Genomic DNA, 23,667 nt, shown 5'->3' on the forward strand with positions numbered 1-23,667 from the left:
AACTTATCTGTTAGAGCAATCTCCCAACTCATCGTAGAACACTATTTCGAAATATCAGGCAATGATTTATTATTTTTGCAGTCTCTGCGGTCCAACTAGACCCTTCTATCCCATTGGGCAATTTGGGCTAGTGCTCATGTCCCCGCGATCGATAGAAGCCCCCTCAGATCAAATAAATAAGTATAATATAAATATGTAATTGTTAATAAAAATAAATTTATAACCTTGTTTATCTGCATTCTTTATCAATTCTAACAAAATAGTGTTCTGTCAATGTCCTGGGCCCAACAAATCGCTAGCTGAAAATGTAACATTAATGTCTAACCTATCAACTATTTACCTATCCGCGAGCGTTGTATAACATTATTTGGAAATATATCAAGAGCTGAGCCCTTTAATGATATCCGTCTGAACTCGGGACGGACTAATTTAGAGCAAAGACAAGCGCTTTTGTTTTCTGTCCGGTTCACTGAGTTAACGTTCGGAGACTGAACAGACAAATAATTTTGTATTACCCCTCGACCCCGTGTCATGATTTAATAAACAATAATAAGAGCTGATATGGCTCAGTTATATACAATATGTCAAACTCAAACTCAAATAACTTTATTCAATATAGAAGCATTACACTTTCTTATTGATGGTCAATTGAAACACTACCACCGGTTCGGAAAAGAAAAGATCCTGACCTGAGAAGAACCGGCGAAAGAAACTCAGCGGGTTTTTTTTTTTTTATTTGTGTCATATATTATTTAAACAATTTAATATGAGATGAAATAGCCAGGAGGCGATCGTTTCATTCACATATGTCTATAATTATGTATGTATATATTATGTATATAACTATATTATGTATAGCCACAATAATAAAGATCTATTCGAAAGAATTATTAATATTAATTAATTATTCATTGCCTCCACTGGTGACAGGAGGGCTGGTTCGTTTTTTGCCCAGAGGATCGGAATTGCGATTCAACAGGGAAATGCTGCTAGAATTCTTGCCACCATTCCAAGCGGTCAAGATTTATACAGTAACTAGTTTTAGTTCATATTTGTATATATTTAAGCATTTAATGTTATTAATTATTATGTTAATAAATCTTATTGTTTGTTTTTCGAATGAAACGGTGACATTCAATATACAGACACGAAGAGAAAAGGTAAATTTATAACATCTAGTTTCCGACCTAGGGCACGGCATTCGTTTCTATAATAAGATTACACAGTAAAGCTTATGTCCAAAAAATATTGATAAATAAGGTAGGTGTATTCTTAATACAAGATTATATTAAGAGCGTAAATCGATGACTGCAGTAAGATTGCAGTAACCCGGAAAAAACTAGCGACACTTACTTTTCTTATTCTCGATAAAATGTAATATTATAATTCACTTCCTGTTCGGAGATGAAACCTGTGTCGAATGAAAGACTGCCAAATGTGTGTCCATCAATCCGCATTGGGGCAGCGTGGTGGAATTTATTACGAAACATCTCATCAAAAGTACAGGATACGCACTGACAAACGAATTACAAACAAAAAAACAAGACAAGACAAACCTATATATGCTATATCATTATTTAAATATACGAGCTTATACTAATCAAGGTTGGCCTATAAATAAATTTGTGTCATTCAGGCTGGGAAATGTTATTCCCTGTAAGTTATACCAACTCATAACTACCTAATAAATACCTAAGCATAAGTTATTCAGTGTATTGACTTACAAATATGTAATAATAACAAAAATTTTAACACATATGGGAGGTTTTACCAGAATATTGTAACAGCTAGATCCGAAATGTATTGAATGTTTTGTTTTAAAAAGTACATGGATTTATAAAATTAAATAATTGTAATTTCAGTAGTTCGGCATGGCAGTATAAAATTATGTTTTACAATGATGCTCCAATCTCTCTCTTTTGTTACAATGCCAAGCAATCATACAATTGTTTTTAAATGACAGCTCAATCATTTTTAAAATAAGAAATAGTGTTACATGCCAGTATCAAATGCTATGAAATAATATTTTTAGAACCAGAAGTAGGAAGCAGGTTAACCTCTAAACAATTATCTTTAATTTAAAATAACAATCAATCTACCACAATAGAATAACATTTAGTCTACAACACAAATAACCATCAATAATCACATTACACCGTAATAATTATATTCGCGATCTCAATGTGTCAACTTCGAAACTCCCGCCTTTTTTTTTTTTAAAGGGAAGTTGTGTGACTTGCCGCAGATGTTGCTTGTTTATTCCAACAATATTAATTACAGTTTTACAAATTATCAATCAATTAATTACAATAATAATTATATATATCTAATAAAGTAAATTCAATAGCTCCTGCTATATTCATAATATTGGCATATTATGAGTATAGAAATAATGTGATACAATCAATAATACGGAACCAATTGACAACATCGTATCGGAGGCTGGGGTTACTCTCTAACCTAATCTATACTTCATTACCATCATCGTGATTACATAGTATGTATAAAAAAGTAGCTTACCGCCGTCTCTCCCTATGTTTGCTTAGATCTTTTAAATTACACAAAGGATTTGGATGCGTTTTTTTATAGATAGATTGATTCAAGAGGAATGTTTATATGTATAATACATGCCCAATATACTAGAGAAAGACTGAAAAACAGGTAAATATTGTAAAATATTCCGCAGTATATTTAGTATAAGCATTGAAGCCGTGCGAAGCCGGGGCGGTTCGCTAGTATACTATTACTTTTATTGTAACTGCCTAACTATCTATCTGTTGCTCATTTATGGCCTCACTGTTGAACCGAAATTGATGAAATTAAGTAAATAAATATAAGACATCACATACACTACTCTGATCCCAATGTAAGTAACTAAAGCACTTGTTTTATGGAAATCAGAAGTAACGACGGTACCTCAAATACCCAGATCCAAGACAACATATAAAACTCATGATAACTAGGCCGGGAATCGAACTCGGGACCTCGGAGTGACGTACGCATGAAAACCGGAGTACACATCACTCGACCTCGGACGTCGTCAAATAGAAATCAAAGAAAGAATATTATAGGTTTTTATCCCTCATACCTTATAATCAATCACTGGAACGAGCGCGACTAATAGTTATGTATAAAAATATTTATTTTTTAATGACATATGCAGGTTTCCTCACGATGTTTTCCTTCACAGCCAAGCACGAGATGAATTATAAACACAAATTAAGCACTTTGTAATCAAACAGCAACATTCAGCAGTGCTTGCCTGTGTTTGAACCGGCAATCGTCGATTAAGATGCACGCATTCTGACCACTGGGCCATATCGCCTCAAATGGGTACCTTTATAAATTTATAGGACATATAAATAAGTTTTTAATGTGTGCGCTATTTTCTAAATTACTAGTTCAAGCCATAATCGGTACTTTAAGTTCAACGAACTCGAGGACAGATAAGTATTGAAAAAGCGAAAAACATACGAATCAACAGAATTGTATTATTTTATTGATTTCGAATATATTGTAACTTTAACAGTAGTGCTCCTATCGGACATATTCAGTTGTTTAATTTTTATTTTTCGATTTCTTTAAATTTGCGTAAACTTAGAGCATTCATTGGGACTGATGAATTACTTTATCCTTTTAACTTTTATATTACCACCGCTATTCATTAGAAGGCTTATGATTACAATTCCAAATGTGCATAGCAAGGTACTCAGTCCTTTCTCGATCTGCCTATGTACCTGTCTAATGCGGGATGCCATAGGTAACAACAGATGTATCACTGTTTTCGCTGTCTGACCTCGTTAAGGAATACAACCTTACCTACCATCTATTTAACTTACCATCAGGTGGAGTGAATCTAAACAGGCTAGTCTTAACCCAGGATGCAGAGGCTGCACTAACCTGGGTCTCACGCCTTCTTTAAAGCAACATATCAACTGAGGTAATATCCTCACGTTCCTCATCCCAAGGAGACCGTATCTCTCCATCACTTGCCGAGAATATATAAAATATACGAGAATTTATAAAACACTATCTGCCCCGCTCAAGAATCGCACGAGTGTATTCTTTTTATTAAATTTTACTCACAAAAAATATGTCTACCTAAGTGACAACTAAAAGGACTACTTTATCCCATAAAATGTACCATCATTTCCATATATAAATATAAGTCCGAGTCCAGACAATCGCGTGCACAGGCTCAATTCATATAAATTGTTATGGCGTTGTTTTGTGGCACTTTAGCTGCAATCTCGTTTCCATGGCGTCCTTGACCCGTCGACCTACATGCAAACGATGAGCTTGAGCTTTGTAACATTTTTCATAATATTCTATTATTCTATAACAAAATAGCCAAGACTGCTTTTGGACCATAAAAATAAACTTATTTTTAATAAAAAAAAATTGCATCCAATAACTGATGAGTTTCTTGCCGGTTCTTCTCGGTAGAATCTACTTTCCGAACCGGTGGTAGCTTCACTTAATTGTTAAATGACGATTCAAAAGTGCTTGTAAAAGCCCACTTGAATAAAGTATACTTTGATTTTGATTTTTGATGGAATTTTCGTGAATTATGTACCTGAGTTGCTATGGGTAAAAGACTTAATACAACAAAAATAATGCAACATAAGAGCAGATATTTATATAATTAAAGATTTCCCACCATAGCTATTAGATACATGAAAAAGTTTATAATTGTATTATAAAAACTTATTTTGATCACAATATAATTTATTTTTATGTAATGACTCCCGCTTATTAAATATAGTTAGACGTATTTTTATGAAACACAAAAATCGAGTATTTTATTACATAGTACCTACTAGTTTTTTATGACATACATAAATGGCACCAGCGCCGTATTTCGGGGAGGGCAACTGGCCTGAAGCCTCATTAGTTTTCAGCGAATTAACAAATACCAAGATATTGTTAAATTATACGAATAAATCATAGCTTACGGATTGAAATAAAAAAATCTAATTAGATCATAATATAATAGTGTCTTCACGCTTTTGTTAGTCTAGGGTCTCTACTGCTTTGTGGCTCCAAGGCCTCCAGACTTTTAAATCCGACTCTGAATGGCACACAACCAGGAGGCTCATTTGATGGAATGTGACCACCGTAGCCCATAGAGTTCAGCAACACCTGGGCACATGCAGCTTGGAAATACCTTATGTAGTTTTGACATCTTAACTATGATATCAGATATATAACGATGATATCAGATCTGGAATAGGGTAGGATCGAATCAATCGAATTATAAACTTACCAGGATCTTACTCCAACAAGACATTCAATTAAAAAGTTATTAGTCCCTAGTAGCTGAGACAGCATGAGTCCATATCTAAAAGCCAGTAGGAAATCCAATAAAACGAATTCGTTTATTAAATACTAAACTGCATAAATAATACAGCCTTCACAAATGAAACATTTTGAGCAATTAACACTGAGCCTAATTTACAAATTAACTACTAGTAAAAAAACCTACCCAGCTGACCACCGGCACTGGTGGAGGTTAACTGAACTACAGATAGTTTTAACGAATTTACATGGTTGACAGCAACATAACATGCTTTAAAACTTTAACCAGGAAGAGGTAGCAGACAGAGTTACTTTCGCATTTATAATTCAAACTCAAACTCAAATTCCTTTATTCAATATAGAAGTATTACACTTACTTATTGATTGTCAAATAAACACTACCACCGGTTCGGAAAAAGGAACACCCTGACCTGAGAAGAACCGGCGAAAGAAACTCAGCGGATCTTTTTTTTGTTATTTTTTTTTTGTCAAATTAATAAGATACATAGTAGTATATGATTAGAAATAGCCAGAAGGCGATCGTTTCATTTCCAAGGTGTGCTATCAAACATAAACTCGCTAATTGTATAGTAACTTTTTGCACACAAGCGTTCCTTAACATTTTTTTTAAATTTTGCAACAGAAGCATTTTGAACGCTTTCTGGGATCCTGTTGTAGAAGCGTATACATTGCCCCACAAAAGAGTTACTGACTCTATGCAGTCGAGTAACAGGAGTAACAAGATTGTGTTTGTTCCTTGTACCAATGTTATGAGAATCACATTTTCTCATAAAAACATTAATATCTTTCCGTACATACAAAACATTACAAAATATGTATTGAGAAGCAACAGTCAATATCTTAATTTCTTTAAATTTATACCTTAATTGATTCCTTGGCTCCTAGGTTATAGATTGCGCGAATAGCCCTCTTCTGCAGCACAAATATAGTTTGGATAGCGGCTGTGTTACCCCAAAGCATAATACCGTAGGACATTATACTGTGAAAGTAACTAAAATATTAGTAGGTATAGATTATTTTTCTTATTTTCAGTAATTGTCTGAATGTAGAAGTCGTGATTGCTCTCATTCGTTTCGTTGTGTACAATATGACAACTACAGCATTAATTTCGGTTTCTAGTAGCGTATAAAAAAAGATAACTATATTCGAGACCCTACACTTGGTTGTTGTGGATCAGAATGACTGTACAAAGTGACAGATCAACTTTAAAATACTGCCTGCATTTATTATATCGTACCTAATACCTTTAATTATTTGTTATTATTCAAATAAAAAAAAGGAATTTCAACATGGCCAGTTTTCACATGTCTTGTGCAATTAAATATAGAATACAATACGTATTGTGCCCTGTACGCACAACTCAAAGCCATTACACTAAAAAAGTGAATTTGAATCACAATGCGTATATAAGCTTCTATTTCAATTTAGACACTCACTAATTCACTTCATTAAAATCCTGAGACAAGGAGAACCTGTCATATCGAATATTTAAACGAAGGTATTAAATATTACTAAATACGTACTAAATGCTAGCAGTCTTAAAGCTGAACAGACATTTTTTTAAGTAATTCTGATCGCGGTTGACACTATCCAGAGCTCTGTAATCATATATTTTGACATAAAAAATACAGACGAATTGATAACCTCCTCCTTTTTGAAGTCGGTTGAAAAGGAAAACTACTCCCAGACAAACATCAGCCCACTCATCTTAAACACCCACGCGTGAGACATTATTACAATTCACAGGCCAGTGCGCAAGGACAGCTTCATTCTGAATCTGACGAGAACGGAGAGGACCAGAAAAGCGTTACTTGTAAATCCTTTTCATTATTTCAATACTTGACGTGTATTAAAAACCTTGAAATTTGCAGAAAATAAAGGCTTCTGGAGCAATGAGACCCAATTTTGCAATTTTAATGTCTTGCATTAAATTAACTTTAACAAATATTTTATTAATTTCCAGTACCTCATATACAACCACACTTATTTGATAGAAAATTGATTTGATATTTCATTGAAATTCCAACATGGAGAGAATTTTCTTAATGTGTTGCAGGGAAAGATTCCACAAACAATACTAATTTTATATGTAAAATACGCTAATAAAATTAATGACTAAGAAAATATCAGTACCATGTCACATAGGCACGTCTTCAGCGTTGTTAGGGAAGTAGTACTTATTAGTTTCAGCAAAATGTAAGTAAACTGATCCAACATCACATGTCAGAAGGTTGTAGTGTCAGATCAGCGTTAATGCTAGCTTCCAAAATCATATTCAGTATTATAAAGTCAATACATACCTTTAGATATTTGATACCTATGCTTTTTATTTTTACAATATTTGTAGCATAAATTATATATGCCAGCAGTGTTTTAGCTCTAATGGTCCTAGATTGTGAACATTATACAGGTAAGAAGTGATGTCATATGCTATATAACCAGGGACCTTGAATCAATTTTCGAATTAGGTTTGTTCACAATAAGGCTATAAGTAGTCTCTGACTAACATCTATGTTAATGCCTTCTGCTGTAGGTAACAACCTTGCAATGGATAGCCATAGCCATAGCCAGGTTCCAGACACTTCAGTTACATAGGACACTTAACTGGCATATTGCTATTCTAACCAGTGCGTATTGTGTTAATAAGAGGACACGTTATGACAATAAAAGCGCGATAAAAACTAAATAGTTTTTAATAAATGCAAATAATTAAGGTATTCACATAACTACATATTATATTGTAGTATAATTTTTACACATTTTTCCAAATCACATTGGGTTATTTATATGATTATAGACAATTAACAGTTTAGATGGAGACAGCTTAAGTCTACTTTCAATACAACTCGATATAATCATAAACAAATGAAAACAACCAGTTATTAAGAAAGTTTAATAATAATAGAAGTTTCGAAAATATCTCCAGTGAAGAATTAACAAAGAAAAATTAAACAATAAATTTAGGTAAGTACTAACATATGACTTTATGCTACGCTAGGTACAGTCTAGTAATTAACTAAAATTTCCCTCATAAATATAAATACATAAATACACTAGAAGTGAATGTTACCCGAGTGAACTTCTTAAGAGTAGCTAACGGTACAAACGTACAAGTGAGGTGCGTCAGAGATGAGCAATCACACACACAGGCCTCCCAACCGCTCCCAGCACTGCGGGTGAGCGGTCAGGATGAAGCCACGGTCCGAGTCTGCCACTAACAACATAAAATTTAGACGGAACGGGGAGGCGGCTTAACCGCTCTTGAAGAGGAGTATCGCAACTTGGCCCAGATAGAAATAGATGAAATGACGCGTCTCATGCGTCACATACGAGCCAAAGTTCCTCCCAACAATGCAATGCCATGTTGGGTTGTACTTCTTGTCAAATTCCTTCTTGATGAAGGCAGCTATATCCTGCAATCATGCAATGGTGGGTATTAGGAAAATAATTGCCAATCTGAACGAGTGGTTTTACACTACCTTACGTAAAGTTATGAATTAAAAAAATGCATATACAAATAAATAACTATTTTTATTCTAAATAATTAAATTTCCTAATATAGCAATAAAATATATAGATAAAATGAAATGTATGCTCAAATTATACTGCTTCTTTTTTAACACCACAACTAGTGATATCACTCAAACATTATGACAATATCAACAAAGGGCTATTGTATACGTACATAGATGTAAGTAACAAATAATCCTATAAAACAATTAAAGTCAAGACTAACCTTCTCAATGTTGAACTTTTCGAGTGCCTGCGTCGCGCAGTCCACAGCATCCTGCTGCATCTCCTCGCTCATGTCAGCATTTTTTATCACCGCTTTGCGGTCACACATCTTGTCTGTATAGCTGTGAAAACACCCTTAAATCAACGTGAAGCCTTTGACATCTAGAAAAATAGGGTAGGCACTCGACCTTACGAATAAGAATCTAAATACGACTTTAACACTTAGCAATTCGTTTCATATTGCACGGACGACTTTGTGACATCGCCAACACTTGACGCGCGCCAAATAAGTCGAGTACGTAGGCACGATATTACTTGCATACAAAACCCTCGGCGCAGCGTAAAGGTTATCGAAAACTAAGCACCTCTGACTTTATTAGTTTTCCACATGCGTGGACCACGCCATCGATTGTTTATATTCAATAGCGGACGCTATAAATAACTTCTAAAGGTCAGGCGCGAATCTATCCCCCGCGCGCCCTTTATGAATTTCCTATCCCCTATCTTTGATGTAAAGATTTATAATGGGATAAATATGAACAATTTCACGCTTTTAAAATACCTGATATCGCTCAATGCTTGTAAGGGTTTTTTTGTAGTAATTTTAACTGTAGCACTCGCTTTAATACCCGTCATCAAAATATTAAAACTAAACTTGAAATAAGTTGTTCACGTACCGAGGATTTACAAAGATTATCTTATTCCAATACCATAAGGGTTATCACCATAGAAACATAAAAATTAAATCAATAAAAGTACTTTAGTACAATTTTTTTGCTAATGTTAGCGAATTATTGGGGCACTGAGAGTTTTGTACACAATTTTCACGTAAATAAATAGATCAAATGTTGTTAAAATATATTTAAATATAAAATAAAGTACTTAAATTATTAAATACACTGAACACATTTATTTATTACTTACTTTTACGTCGAAATATGAACAAATTCTCACGAAATGATTTTGATACCGGAGATTCCTTGCCTACTTTCTAGAGGATTCTTTCAAAGGCTTCTTTCAGCGGAGAATGCCTCGTGTTGCGCTAGAGGGCGTTCTTAATTTAAAAACGTTCGAAAATCAAAAAAATTATATTACTGTTTCATAAATTATTAACAGCCATCAAAGTTAAAACTTCCAAAAAATATTATGTTATGAGCAGTTTTATACAAGTTTTAATGATAGTATGGTTTAATAATTTTTTTTATATAATCACAATGTCTGAACAATGTTTTTTTTAAATTAAATAAATGAAATAAATTATCTTAATCATAAAATCTAGTTCAAATGTACCAAATTAATATTATGTTAATAAGTCATGTCATTTTAAGTATATTTTGACCAATAAATCAATTCTTTGTTTCTTACAATAAAAATACAGAGTATACAAGTATCCGATCTTACAACGCTTTTCACCAACTAAAATCAAGTCTACGTACTTAACTTGGTCGCCATATTTAATTTGTTAAAAAGGCCGCCGACCATTCGTTATTTCGTAAGCAAGTTAGTGTAGTGAGTACCTGAAACTTAGGAGTAAAATCAATTAATCCTTATATTTTATAGTTTTATATTTATCAATTAATCACAAAATGTCTGGAGGTAGTGGTGGTAGCAGAAATGAATGCAGAATATATGTTGGTAATCTGCCCCCTGATATCAGGACAAAGGATATCCAAGATCTTTTCTACAAATTCGGCAAAGTAACGTTTGTTGATTTGAAAAACAGAAAAGGACCACCGTTCGCTTTCGTTGAATTTGAAGATCCTCGGTAAGTTCTTAGTAGTAATACGTAGCCCTTAACGCCATGATTGGGCATGTTACTTAGTAATTATCTAGGCTGATCGTTAATATATTGCAGGAACATAAATTTTAATCTATGTTAATTGTACAACTGTTGTCATTGCTATTATATTTGTTTTATTTACTAAACGTTGAGCAACATAAACAAATAATAAATTTCCTGTCTGTCATTTGCCGACTATCTATTAATATTTAAATATAGAAAACTAGTCGTCGCCCGCAGCTTCGCTCGCGTTTTATTATCACGTGTTAGGCAAAAAAGTAGCCCATGTCCTTCATTGAAGTTCAAGTTTGTTTCATACCATATCACAAATTCGCTTCATTGGTTTGGTCGTGAAAGAGCGAAAGACAGACAGATCTCACATTTATAATATTAAGTATAGATTAAATATATATTTTACACGATACATGTGTCTATTTAAAAAACATGCCTCGTAAATAATTCTACTTATTTTGTTTATGAACACATTGCTTCAAAAACACAGTTAAACCATATGCACTACTACTATAGACCATAAAACAAATATATCTTATTATTCTGTACTCATTGGCTTATACTTAATTTCCTAGACATTCTCTTTGACTGAGAATATCTGTATTGTCCTTAATGTTCTGTCCCTTATTAATTAATATAAAATAAAGGCACAATTTTATGACTAGTTTATATAGGTATATAACAATAGCCACCAAACATTATTATTAACTCTTACTGAGAATTTTAAATTTTTATTATTAATTACATATATGCAATATGGACAACAAGTTAACTAATTGGGTATGCATGAAATGCAAATGTTGATCCACAGTAATCAATCAAATCAATTATGATACTGACTTCGTATTTATTGATTTTTTAAGGTATAATATCTAATAAAATAATTATTGTTTGCTAACATACTTACATTAAGATTGTATTAAAGATAAACTACTTTTCTAGTCAGTACTTCTCGGTAGAACATACTCTATGAACCGGAGGTAGCTTTAAGTTTTATTCAACACTATTACATGTCAATTAAAAAGCTTTTTATGAATACCTGAATGAAGACTATTTTGTTTTTGATTAACTATACAAACCTAAATGCTATTTCTTAATACACATTTTTTTTGAAGAATAATTTTTGATCGTTGATTAGATTATCAAATTACTGAAACACGAACCTTTGTTTATTTGCATGATTTTTACTGCGGCTTGTAATTATTACAAAGTTTGCAAGTTCGGATGGATTAATAGAGTTATAAAATCTTAGGAGTCTAAAGTCGACATTCCACGAATAGTTATGCCACTAATGGAGAAGTGGTACAATATAGCCTGTTTACTCGTAGTGACGCCGACGACGCGGTGCGCGCGCGCGACGGCTACGACTACGACGGCTACCGGCTGCGTGTGGAGTTCCCGCGCGGCGGCGGCGGCGGTGCGCGCGGCGGGCGCTCGCAGCCGGACCGCTTCGGGCCGCGCCCGGCAGCGCGAGGCCCGCCCGCCCGGCGCTCCGAGTACCGCGTGCTCGTCACCGGCCTGCCACCTTCGGGCTCATGGCAGGTGAGTGCCATCAACACATCAAACCTAGTTATCAAATAGAAATTGCACAAGATCTACTACATTTACTTGATACCTAAACTATGTAACATAGGTAGATAAGTCATATAATATAATTGGATTTTATATATTTCAAGTTAAAGTATATTTATTTAATCCCTTGGTCATTCTACATAAATCAATTTCAAGGTGACTATGTGTTGTAAATCAATTGTATAAATGTTATAACAGTATACAATTATTGAATATGACATTTTAAAAATTGATGACGAAAACGAAAATCAGTACTAGAATTCATTAATTAAGGATTTCATCTGTTATCTATATAACTTAGCTATTTTAAGCACTATTAAGTCTTAATGATTAATGTCTTTATATACAATAACACTATTGCATTTTTAGTTCCAAAATATATATAACAGTTTCGTCGACGGTCAAAACTCCCCTTTTGTTATGTTTGGAATACAGTAAAGGTCTATGATTCTGACAGTATTTAAAATTAATTTCAGGATCTTAAGGACCACATGCGTGAGGCGGGCGATGTCTGCTTTGCGGACACGTTCAAAGACGGCACGGGCGTCGTCGAGTTCCTGCGACACGAGGACATGAAGTATGCTGTGAAAAAACTTGACGACTCTCGTTTTAGGAGTCACGAGGTAAGACAAATTTAATGCATTTTTGTATTCATAGCAAGCACATTTTAATGTAAATTAACCACTGCTTGTATAGAAAGATAGTCGGAACTAAATGTATGTTTGTAGGCCCCTTTGGACTTAGCACGTTACAAAATAATTAAGATATTTCCATATTGATTTTGGTCCTGTAATATAACAATAAAAATAGGGCTAGGTCGTTTATTTCAATACGGTGGAGTGAATTTCGGAGCTAAGCCTTTAATATAATCGTCATCGGTTCCAGGGTGAGGTGTCATACATTCGCGTGAAGGAGGACTACGGCAGCGGCGGCGGCGGCGGCGGCGACCGCGACAGGTGAGTGCGCCGCCCCGCGGCCGGCCCATGCCCCGGGCGGCTGCGGGGCGCTGACGAGCGGCTGTTGCAGGTCGCGCTCGTACTCGCCGCGCTCGCCGTCGTACGCGCGGCGCCGCGGCTCGCCCACGTACTCGCCCGTGCGGCGCTCGTACTCGCGCTCGCGCTCGCCGTCGCCCGCGCCCGCGCCGCGCCGCGCCTACTAGCCGCCGCCGCCGCCCACAGGTACCGCCCCGCGTTGCAGCTCACTCACTTTTTCCTGGTGGTAGGGCTTTGTGCAAGCCCGACTGGGTAGGTACCACCCACTCATCAGTTATTCTACCGCCAAATAACAGTACTTAGTATTGTTGTGTTCCGGTTTGAAGGGTGAGTGAGCCAGTGTAACTACAGGCACAAGGGACGTAACATCTTAGTTCCCAAGGTTGGTGGCACATTGACGATGTAAGGAATAGTTAATATTTCTTACAGCGTCATTGTCTATGGGTTATGGTGACCACTTACCATCACGTGGCCCATATGCTCGTCTGCCAACCTATACCATAAAATAAAATAAATAAATCACACTGTCTAGGTGATTCCTATCTTATGAGTAGAGGCATCTTATTTATTACATTATATTTCAATTTTGTACATTACTTTGTCCCGTTACTACTAATATTTTTTACGAGACTTTCACAGTTTTCATGGATAAGGACTTGGAATATATTTTATCGTTGGATTCTCGGATCGGATCTTACACTAGAGGGACACTGACACTGGATCAGGACAAAATATTACACAGTATCATCGATATAATATTTGTATAATATCGTTTGGAATTTATATGGATCATAACCATAACGCGCGGCTTATGGACAAATTTATATTGACTGATTATAAATTAATTTTGAAAAGTAAAACATTTTGGATACTTTTTTTTATAATGGATCTGGTCGATCATGACCAAAAAAAAAAGCTTTAATTTTTATATTGAAGTATCGATGTCGAATTTCATACCGGCGACACATCTAGGAAAAGACATTGGAATGACGAAATTCGTCGAGAGGTCTCGTTAAGACATAGGAACGATAAGGCTCCCGCCGGACGGTCGCGGGCGCGGGGCTGACGGGAGGAGGGAGGGATGTAGTGGAGGGTGACTGAAGCTGGTGTTGTTCTACAGCGGGCGCGGCGACGGCGGCGACGGCGGACGAGGCTCCGCTCCCTCACTAGCGCACCAGCTGACTATTGGCATCCAATAGCTAACTTTGTAATCGTGACGAATTGTATCAATTTCGAGAGTATATACCGAATATTGTCGAAACTTGTTAGTTATATATTTGACTTAAGCGAGGGCGCCCTTCGTTCGCTCCGAGCCGCCGGCTGCAGGCGATCGAAGATTAATATATTATATTTAATGAAGTAGTCACAAATGTTCATATTATATATTTGTTTTATTTTACTCACATATGACGATTAAATTTTTTATAATATTATGAGAATCCGGCGGGTCGGAGCGCGCCCGTAGATGTATAGATTTATATCGAGCGGTTGAGATCAGTTGTAATTAAAGAATTTTCTTTTGTTTCATCCACTGTGGATTGGACTCGATGGATGTGCTTGGCTGGAGGTGTGCAACTGTGCAGTGAGGGTTCTGTAGGGGCTGTAGGGGGCTAGAGCGCGCACTCACTGAGGACTGCACGTCCGGGATCTGCCTCTCTTGCTTTACACTTTAAACTTTCGGATCGGAGGGACCGGACCGGACCGGATCGGATCGGGACGGGAACGGATCAGATCGGATCGTCCCGCGGTCGCCGCACGCCGGGATCGCGGAACGTACGGATTCTCTGGGTATGATTTTGAAAATTTTTGCCAAATAACTTGCGTCGAGTGCACGCTCCGTACCGGAAAGATTAATGTTTGTTTGACATACCCTTAACACTATCCGCTTCTCGATGTCTGCGTTACCTACGCGGGCCGGCGAGGCGACGGGCTCTGGCTTTGCTCATTAGTCTCACCTAACAGTTGATGTCATTCGTAGCATGCTTGTCGAGCTTGTGTCGGCCTGTGCCGACTGGTTGTAGTGCGTGACCGAGGATGAGTGTGGCGATCGGACGAGAGGATAGTGGCGATGTATTCCTGTTATTCCGAGTGTCTATCCACGTGAAATTAAACATTAGATTTAAAGCGTTGTATTTTAATTTGATGCGACCGATCGTGTCGATTATTCGATATTGTAGTGTAAATGTTCGATTGTAATTTAGGTACTGGATCTGCATTCCAAAGACCGACAGAGTTTGATGGACTTTAATAAATTCAATGGAAATTATCATTTGTTTTATTCTCAATCCTCTTAACACGCCACTAATTCACTAGAGTTTAAACCCGGAATGTATAGCACACACACCGAAAGTTAAATTTTCATATGTCACTTGTCTAAAGCCGGCCGCTTCAATCATCAACTTGAATTTTTCCTGTAAAGAAATAATATGGTTAACAATAATGGTCAACATTTGATATCTACTACCATTATAAATTCACAAGTATCTATCACCCAAATTTTGAATGGAATTTAAATAAACTCAAACCCCAAGGAAGAACTCTGGCTACTTTTCTGGTGACCTTTTTAATCCTTTAATCTCCCACATCACATACATTTTACAGGTGATGCCATGAGCTAAAACTAGTTTATAATAAATTCTAAATGTATCTAAAACATTAACAAACCTGATCTGGGAACTGGCGTATACTTTCAACGAGGTATTGATAGGGTTTCCACTGACCGGCCACCAACTGTCCCATCACTGGGATCACTTGAAATGAGTATTGGTCATACAACCTAAAATGTAAGTTTGAGATTTAATCTTAATATTGAAAAACATTTCCAACTTGAGTATTATATAGTGATCAACATTTAACTAATAACATTTCTTATAAATATTAATGTATTTTATCCACTAGATATCCTTACAAAATGACCTTAAATCTAAAAGTTGATGCTGTGACTCAACACAATTATAGAGTAATAAATAATGGGCACCAATAAATCAATATTCCTACCGGATGGTTCCTTATCCACCCTAAGGGGATTAAGAAAGGAGAATGTATTAATACATTGTGAATGGCTGCCCCATTTTCGTAATTCACTTACTAGTTCTCTTACTTCTCTTATGTTATACATATACTGACACAATTTTAATAGTAGCTTTACAATTAATGAATATTAATGTAGTCACCATTGCATAGTAGAATTAGGCAGCTGACTGAATTCCAGGCACATGAAACGTCCCCCGGGCTGCAAGACACGGTATGCCTCTTCTAATACCTGTATGTATAATAATGAAAATTTTGATAAAACTATCCTTTATATATGTTACAATAATTGTCTCAGTTTAATTTCTGATAAAAATTAAAGCAACTTTCAATTAAAAGATTGTACCTACTTCATACAAAAAGTCATTCTTTTAAAAGATTTTTAATATACAATAATGCTTCACCTTATCAATATGGGTACAATTTCTAATGCCAAATGCAATTGTGTATGCATTATAACACTCGTCAGGTAGAGGGAGCTGCTCTGCATCTGCACACAGCCAATCCACATCCACTGGTGAATCTTTTAAGTAGCCTTGTCTGGAAAGATTGTTATTTTTCTATAGATATGCAAAAAATATAGAATTAAAACATTCCAAAACAGCAGAAGTACCATTCAAAGAGTTACATAATTAAATAAACTATCATGTAATTCATATCATCTTTATTAGCATAGTTACTTTTCAGCTCGAAGTTTTCCCACATTTAGCATACTCTGGTTAATATCACTAACAGTCACACTGCTACGCTTTTCTGTGTTTGAGCTTGCTTGATTTCTTAAATAATTTATGTACCTAAATGTAATATCACCTGAAAATATTAACATTATATGATTACATTAGACTAATACTACTTTAAATGTATTCAATATGGCTAGTTAATGGCATCTATACATATAATAAAATTGGAGTATCTGTAATATTAAAATAGCCTTTTTTTACTCAATGCATATGTATGTATTCAGTGTATATACCAATATAATATTTTTTTAATTTTATGTCTATCTGATGCTTCCAGCTAATCTCTAGAACAGCTGGACAAACTTTGATGGGACTTTCACTATTAGATAACTGATGTAATGAGGAGTAACTTAGGTTACAACATTTTTTTTGTTAAATTCAAATGCATACAAGGTTGTGTGCACAGCTAGTACTATAATATAAACAATAATTAGTTTTTATTTATTGTACAAAGAATGTTAAAACCATTATAACATACCTGTTCCACCGGCCATATCCAAAAGTTTAGTTCCAGGCGTAGGAGCAAATCTCATCATAAAAATATCTTTCCATATTCTATGTACCCCAAATGACATCATATCATTCATGGTATCATATTTATCTGCTACAGTTTCAAATACTCGGTGAACTGAATATAAAATAAATATAAATATTTTAAACAATACAGGACTAGCTTTTAGAAGCAAAAGCAAGTTAAGAAAGTGTCGATAAACTTATGTTCATTCGAATTTGAGCAAGGGTTTATTAAGTAGATATATGTATAACCTTTTTTGGTTTTTTCATCTTCATCAACTGTTTCAAAACCAAAATGCGTTTTTCGTTTCTCTCCATTATCACTTTGTGCTGCCGTTTGTGTGCTATAACTTTGTACTCCGCAGAGCTTCTGACATGATTTCGTAATATTAATAAATTGTAGAAGTCGCCTTTGTAATGCCATTGTCTTCGTAATTTTTAACTTAAATAAGATTGTACTTAATTCTTAAAGTGCATGAGATAATTAGCTCAAAGGAACTCAAATAATTCAAAATAATAGGAACATAATATCCATACGGTCTGAGGATCTTTCAAATGTCATCAAACCGTCCATGTCAAATACTCAAATGTCATTTATATGTAAAGGAGGTTTCAGACTCTTGCTTTCGACATAATGAATATGTCACGCCGTATTTTCTGTACTAAAATTTAATTAAAGCTGTGAACAAAAAGTAATTAAATAATTTAATTATTTTTCACCCTCTGTGAACATTTAACTATTTGCCAGAGTATCGTTCGACAAATTCGTCTCGAAACTATTTACGTACGATCTATGTAACAAGTCGTAGCGAATGCGGACCACGCATAAGAATAAAGAGAAAAGCCACCTTTATGTTAAAATGGGATTATGGGAAATACCGTTATGTTTAATATTGTTTTATTAAGACAATTCATAAGGTCTATTATTTTAAACATATTGCAATATTACTTAAAAGTCTATTCTGTAATAAATATTATTCTATTTAAGTGATAGATAACGTATGATAAAATACTGATAAACATACGCGATAAGTTGATAGTTTGTAGAAAAGCTTAACATATTATAATAATGTTAGGAATACACCATGGCCAAAACGAATAAAGGTATGTTTGCGTGTATAATTTTAACTATATAAACATTTTTTTAGTTAATCCCTAATCCATGTTATTATACATACCCAGTTAAAAAGAAAATTTATCGTGGTACTATAATTTTGTAATTAAAATTGACGAAAATTATAAAATTTATCTGAGTATATAATTTTAAAATATAATAATGATATGAAATATGCGGTTTGGCAGAGTTGACGCTAATTCAAAAAAACATCCCTCACATCCAACAACGTTACAACTGGGATTGTGGGGTGACTTGCGTCCTCATGGTACTCCCTGAAGATGATAGAAACGACTTTCTAACTAACTTTTCAAAAATATGTGAAGAGGAGGGTTATGGACAAACTACATGTACAATTGATCTCTGCTATTTACTTAAGCGGTAATTATTATTTGATTATTACTTTAATTTTACCTTTTTTTTATGTTCTAGGTTGGCGGACGAGCATATGGGCCACCTGATGATAAGTGGTCACCAACACCCATAGCCAACACCTTGGGAACTAAGATGTTATGTCCCCTGTGCCTTTAGTTACACTGGCTCACTCACCTTTCAAACCGGAACACAACAATACTGAGTACTGTTGTTTGGCGGTAGAATAAGTGATGAGTGGGTGGTGCCTACCCAGACGGGCTTGCACAAAGCTTTACCACCAAGTAAAACCTTCTCTCTAATAACGAGTTTTTGCGTAATTCTGAAAATAGATTCACAGTTAACATTAACTTCGATTTGTAATAACAAAGCATTGACTAGGAACATCAATAATATTTATAATATCAACTATGACAATATTGATAACGTTGATGATTTAAGACGGAGGTAAATATTTAGTTTCCATCTACCGGGAAAACGAATAGGTAAGTAGTGTAGATATTAAATGTCATGCAAGTAATTGCATACGCAATTATGAATAATCGAAATTATTCAAATCCTTTAAGGCAATATAATCATATTCATATTCCTCGAATAACTTAGCGTAGAATAGTCAAGCTAGAGCGTGCATATAGGTATTCATAAAATTAAGAGCTAGTATTAGTATCGTACTTAGTAGGTACAATTTGTTGAGTAAATTTTTGCTTGGTGGTAAAATAATGCTATCAAAACACATGTGAAACACGAGTCTTGTAACGAATCTGTTTCTATTAAATAAATGTATTCACAATTTTCAGATATAATATTGAGCATTGCATGTACACAATAAGTCAGTTACCTAATAAACGAACACTTAGAACTTTTAGTAATACTGTAAGTCAGGTTAGTCAAATTTGATATTTACTTTATTATTATTATTACCTATAAATTAAAATAAAGGATAAAAGGCAGGTAAGCTTAGTGTGCGTCTTTTGTTCCAGGCAGCGGCTCGAATACGGAAAAGATTTGCTAGCGCGTCCATTCATGGAATTAAGGTTGTTGACGCTGTTCTCTCCACAAAAGATATATTATCTCATGTAACCAGCAAGGGGCCCGCCATTGTGCTAGTGGATGCTGCCTTATTATCCTGTGATCTTTGTAAACACAACAAGCTTACATCGGAGTTTAGGTAACCATTAAAGTTCATATTCAACGTAGAACAATGTCAAAGTAACAATTATCTCCAGTTTGGAAAATAATTAAATCAGACTTAATAGAACCGAGGAAAATTATTCTCGTTAATATAGGAAGAAAAACTCAGTGTTAGTTTCTTAAGTGTTAGAATATTTATCGTTTTAGACGCCTGCTGGGTGGATCGTACCGAGGGCACTATATCGTCGTCGTCGGATGGTCCGGCGGCAAGCTGCTGTATCTCGACCCTGCACGACCTACTCCGCTCTGCGCCACCGTACCCGCGCGACTGCAGAACTCAAGACTGGCTCCGGGCACGGATTGTGATATTATTTTGATCTATTGTGATAACAGATAATTCTTATTAATAAATATAAAACTTATAATTTTTATTCTTATTATATGTGTTATACAGAAAGAAAACATAAACTTCGAAACTTGCACTGATATGTATCAGGTATACCCATTAAAAAGGTACCTACACAACATTCACCAATTAAAACTTACCTTCCGAGCCTATTCGTTTAAATATCATTCATCATCATCCTGTTTTTGACCACTGCTGGACATAGGCACGACAGACCCAGTGCACGCCACTGTGCTCTTTCTCCGGCTACTCGCATCCAGCTCCTGCCTGCCGCCTTGTCACTCACGTCACTCCACCGTGCCTGAGGGCGTCTTACACTACGTTTGCCGAAACGCAGTCTCCACTCTAGAACACGTTTTCCCCAACGGTCGGTTCTACGATAAATATGACCAGCCCACTGCCACTTCAGCTTACTAATCCGGTGGGCTATGTCGATGACTTTGGTTCTTTGACGGATCACCTCATTTCTGATGCGATCCCTCAAAGAAACGCCGAGCATAGCCCTTTCCATAGCACGCTGAGCGACTTTAAGCTGGTGGACCAACCTTGTCGTGAGTGTCCACGTTTCGACTCCGTATGTCATGACGGGTAGGACGCACGATTAAAGACTTTCGTCTTAAGGCACTGTGGGATCGATGATGTTAAGATTCGACGTAACTTCCCAAACGCTGCCCAACCCAGCTGAATTCTTCTATTCACATTCTTTATTTTATTTAAATATAAATAAAATAAATAAATATGAGACAACATCACATACATTACTCTGATCCCATTGTGAGTAGCTGAAGCACTTGTGTTATGGATATCAGAAGTAACGACGGTACCACCAACACCCAGACCCAAGACAACATAGAAAACTAATGGTAATCTACATCGACCCGGCTGGGAATCGAACCCGGGACCTCAGAGTGGCATACCCATGAAAACTGGTGTACACACCACTCAACCATGGAGGTTGTCAACATAGGTATAGGTTAATATAGGTATATATAATTAAAGATAAGTAAGTTATCAAAATCAAAATAAACTTTATTCAAGTGGGCTTTTACAAGAACTTATAACTAAGCGTAGCTTGTGTTGAGAATATAATCAGAATGGTGGCTTTTGTAAAAACACATTGGGATCGCGAAATATGTCGATACCAGGTACGACTTCGATATCTCCTTATATTTTGCTCATACAGGTTTAATGGAAGATTAATTTTTAAAATTTTAAAATTTTCGCGAAAGGGATGTGAAATAATCATTATCAATATATTATAACAGCGGGGATCTACAATTAACCGATGTCTGATATGGAAGTGCATTCGAAAAGGTTACCTAACTTTACTATATCATTTATTATTTTATGCAGGAAACAAAGATCTAGATATCCACGCCTTATAATGTAAAGTAATTTTAGTCTTATTACGAGAAAACTATTAGTATTACATTTAATAAATACTAACAGACAGACTAAACAGACCATGATAACGATTTATACATTTTTGTTATAATTATGTGATGTGAAGGTTAGTTTTCTGTCAATACTGAATACAGAAACTCCTAAGTCTTTAGTCTCTGGTTGTTCTCATTATTATTTTTATATATTTATAAAAACATCATACATTTTAATAAAGTTTTTATTATAGTGGCATACATTTGAATATAATTAGTAGTTCGTTTGAATTGATGCTATGTGATAAATATTATTGAACGAAAAACTAGTCATAAATATTTTTCAAGCTATATGTTAACATTTTACAATGTAAATAAAAGTATGCAGATTTAATAAGGAAAATAAACACATAATATCTGTTACTTTATGCTACATTTATTATTTTCATATAAAAATAAAAAGCTTGTCTATAGTTAAGGAATCCCCTATTGAAATATTTACGTGTGTCAACATCACAGCGAACTTGTACTATTTAAATCAACATCAAGACACAGTTAAATTATTTTTATATAGTCAATCTTTGACACTGTTTTTAAAAACACATAGGTACATATATATTTCTACGAAATAAACATTGTGAATCAAATATTATTATAAAATTATAAAAAATATTTTATGAGATTGAATTAATATTCCTTAAATAATTCATCGCAAAAACAATCTAAACAATGTTACAAGATTTTATTAAAAATAAATGACTCATACGATAAAATATCATCATAATATAAATAGCAACCAATAATCGTCCAGAAAATACTATTGACGTACTTATACATTACCCTTGGTATTTTTGTGTTGGCACCACTTAACCATAAACAAATACTAGCTCCTCTTCTTTAATAAAATTCGACGCGTTGAGGGAAGTCCCATCCAACGTGTTTGAATGTTATACTAATTTAGTAATTTGAAGTGTATTACGTTGCAATAAAATCTATTTTACATTGTTTATTTTAAAATTGTTATATAATCATAGTACAAAATTATGAATAGATATAGGGTTGTGATGTTAGCAGTTAGTTCTACGCTTTGCTTAATTGTTTTCAAGGCGTTATTTTTAGTAATTTTTGTTTGCTAGTTTTATTTTTGTTTTTAGCAATTAGGCTTTTATTGTAACAATCTCTGTATACTTATTTCATTTTAAATCTTGTTTTTATTAATGGCTTACTGTTCAGATTGTATGCGTATTAATGAAAAATATATACGACGTTTCTAGTTTTTAATTTATTTACATATATGAGTGGATAGACAGCCGAGTTAGTTTGAGTAATAATTTAAATAAAGGCAATTCCGTAGTTTACTCCAGACAAAGGGAGATAAATAAAAATAATGATGTACACTAGTGTTGTACTCACATGCAAATAACCATATTACTTTAAGATGCACGGAGTATTAGGTCACTGGTAGAAATGTATATATTTGTATAGATATAGAGCATAGTTAACATGATAACATATAGAATATACAACAAACAACAACAGCCTGTAAATTCCCACTGCTGGGTTAAAGGCCTCCTC

At 34.8% G+C, this 23,667-nt stretch overlaps 4 protein-coding genes across 5 annotated transcripts; 2 read left to right on the forward strand and 2 right to left on the reverse strand.

The window, feature by feature from the left end:
• Window positions 1–8,198: 8,198 nt before the first annotated feature.
• LOC124533083 (dynein light chain 2, cytoplasmic) lies at window positions 8,199–10,133 on the reverse strand. Its single transcript, XM_047108248.1, has 3 exons — window positions 9,979–10,133; window positions 9,056–9,176; window positions 8,199–8,732 (listed from the first exon to the last, which is right to left on the reverse strand). The coding sequence occupies exons 2-3, from the start codon at window positions 9,161–9,163 to the stop codon at window positions 8,571–8,573; spliced, it is 270 nt and encodes an 89-aa protein (XP_046964204.1). The 5' UTR covers window positions 9,164–9,176; window positions 9,979–10,133; the 3' UTR covers window positions 8,199–8,570.
• A 306-nt stretch (window positions 10,134–10,439) lies between these two features.
• On the forward strand, window positions 10,440–15,676 carry LOC124532730 (serine/arginine-rich splicing factor 1B). Of its 2 annotated transcripts, none has more exons than XR_006966664.1 (6): window positions 10,440–10,819; window positions 12,175–12,388; window positions 12,895–13,041; window positions 13,304–13,374; window positions 13,445–13,662; window positions 14,531–15,676. XR_006966664.1 is itself a non-coding variant. In XM_047107773.1 (6 exons), the coding sequence occupies exons 1-5, from the start codon at window positions 10,641–10,643 to the stop codon at window positions 13,575–13,577; spliced, it is 744 nt and encodes a 247-aa protein (XP_046963729.1). In that variant the 5' UTR covers window positions 10,440–10,640; the 3' UTR covers window positions 13,578–13,596; window positions 14,531–15,676. The 2 variants fall into 2 exon arrangements, 1 of the variants encoding a protein (XP_046963729.1); XM_047107773.1 differs by having other exon boundaries at window positions 13,445–13,596.
• Window positions 15,668–18,254, reverse strand: LOC124532729 (2-methoxy-6-polyprenyl-1,4-benzoquinol methylase, mitochondrial). The gene is made up of 7 exons (XM_047107772.1): window positions 17,946–18,254; window positions 17,659–17,808; window positions 17,121–17,250; window positions 16,845–16,980; window positions 16,584–16,672; window positions 16,075–16,186; window positions 15,668–15,821 (listed from the first exon to the last, which is right to left on the reverse strand). Exons 1-7 carry the CDS (start codon window positions 18,115–18,117, stop codon window positions 15,720–15,722), a joined length of 891 nt encoding a protein of 296 aa, XP_046963728.1. The 5' UTR covers window positions 18,118–18,254; the 3' UTR covers window positions 15,668–15,719.
• Window positions 18,255–18,655: 401 nt separating this feature from the next.
• On the forward strand, window positions 18,656–20,735 carry LOC124532731 (protein GUCD1). Its single transcript, XM_047107775.1, has 5 exons — window positions 18,656–18,797; window positions 18,996–19,188; window positions 19,977–20,061; window positions 20,160–20,347; window positions 20,518–20,735. Exons 1-5 carry the CDS (start codon window positions 18,779–18,781, stop codon window positions 20,705–20,707), a joined length of 675 nt encoding a protein of 224 aa, XP_046963731.1. The 5' UTR covers window positions 18,656–18,778; the 3' UTR covers window positions 20,708–20,735.
• Window positions 20,736–23,667: the final 2,932 nt, after the last annotated feature.

Source organism: Vanessa cardui, chromosome 10 (assembly GCF_905220365.1).
Source record: "Vanessa cardui chromosome 10, ilVanCard2.1, whole genome shotgun sequence".
Taxonomy (NCBI): domain Eukaryota; kingdom Metazoa; phylum Arthropoda; class Insecta; order Lepidoptera; family Nymphalidae; genus Vanessa; species Vanessa cardui.

Excerpts from the sequence above, each read along its gene's own strand:
- LOC124532731 (XM_047107775.1), top strand. Across the intron at positions 19,189-19,976 it reads CTCTGCTATTTACTTAAGCG|ATATAATATTGAGCATTGCA; the intron begins GTAATTATTATT and ends CACAATTTTCAG. Across the intron at positions 20,348-20,517 it reads AAGCTTACATCGGAGTTTAG|ACGCCTGCTGGGTGGATCGT; the intron begins GTAACCATTAAA and ends TTATCGTTTTAG.
- LOC124533083 (XM_047108248.1), bottom strand. The coding sequence starts at position 9,163 with ATGTGTGACCGCAAAGCGGTGATAAAAAATGCTGACATGAGCGAGGAG. Across the intron at positions 8,733-9,055 it reads AAAAGTTCAACATTGAGAAG|GATATAGCTGCCTTCATCAA; the intron begins GTTAGTCTTGAC and ends GCATGATTGCAG.
- LOC124532729 (XM_047107772.1), bottom strand. The coding sequence starts at position 18,117 with ATGGCATTACAAAGGCGACTTCTACAATTTATTAATATTACGAAATCA. Across the intron at positions 17,251-17,658 it reads GGATATGGCCGGTGGAACAG|GTGATATTACATTTAGGTAC; the intron begins GTATGTTATAAT and ends TAATATTTTCAG. Across the intron at positions 15,822-16,074 it reads TACGCCAGTTCCCAGATCAG|GAAAAATTCAAGTTGATGAT; the intron begins GTTTGTTAATGT and ends ATTTCTTTACAG.
- LOC124532730 (XM_047107773.1), top strand. The coding sequence starts at position 10,641 with ATGTCTGGAGGTAGTGGTGGTAGCAGAAATGAATGCAGAATATATGTT. Across the intron at positions 13,042-13,303 it reads CTCGTTTTAGGAGTCACGAG|GGTGAGGTGTCATACATTCG; the intron begins GTAAGACAAATT and ends CATCGGTTCCAG. Across the intron at positions 13,375-13,444 it reads GGCGGCGGCGACCGCGACAG|GTCGCGCTCGTACTCGCCGC; the intron begins GTGAGTGCGCCG and ends CGGCTGTTGCAG.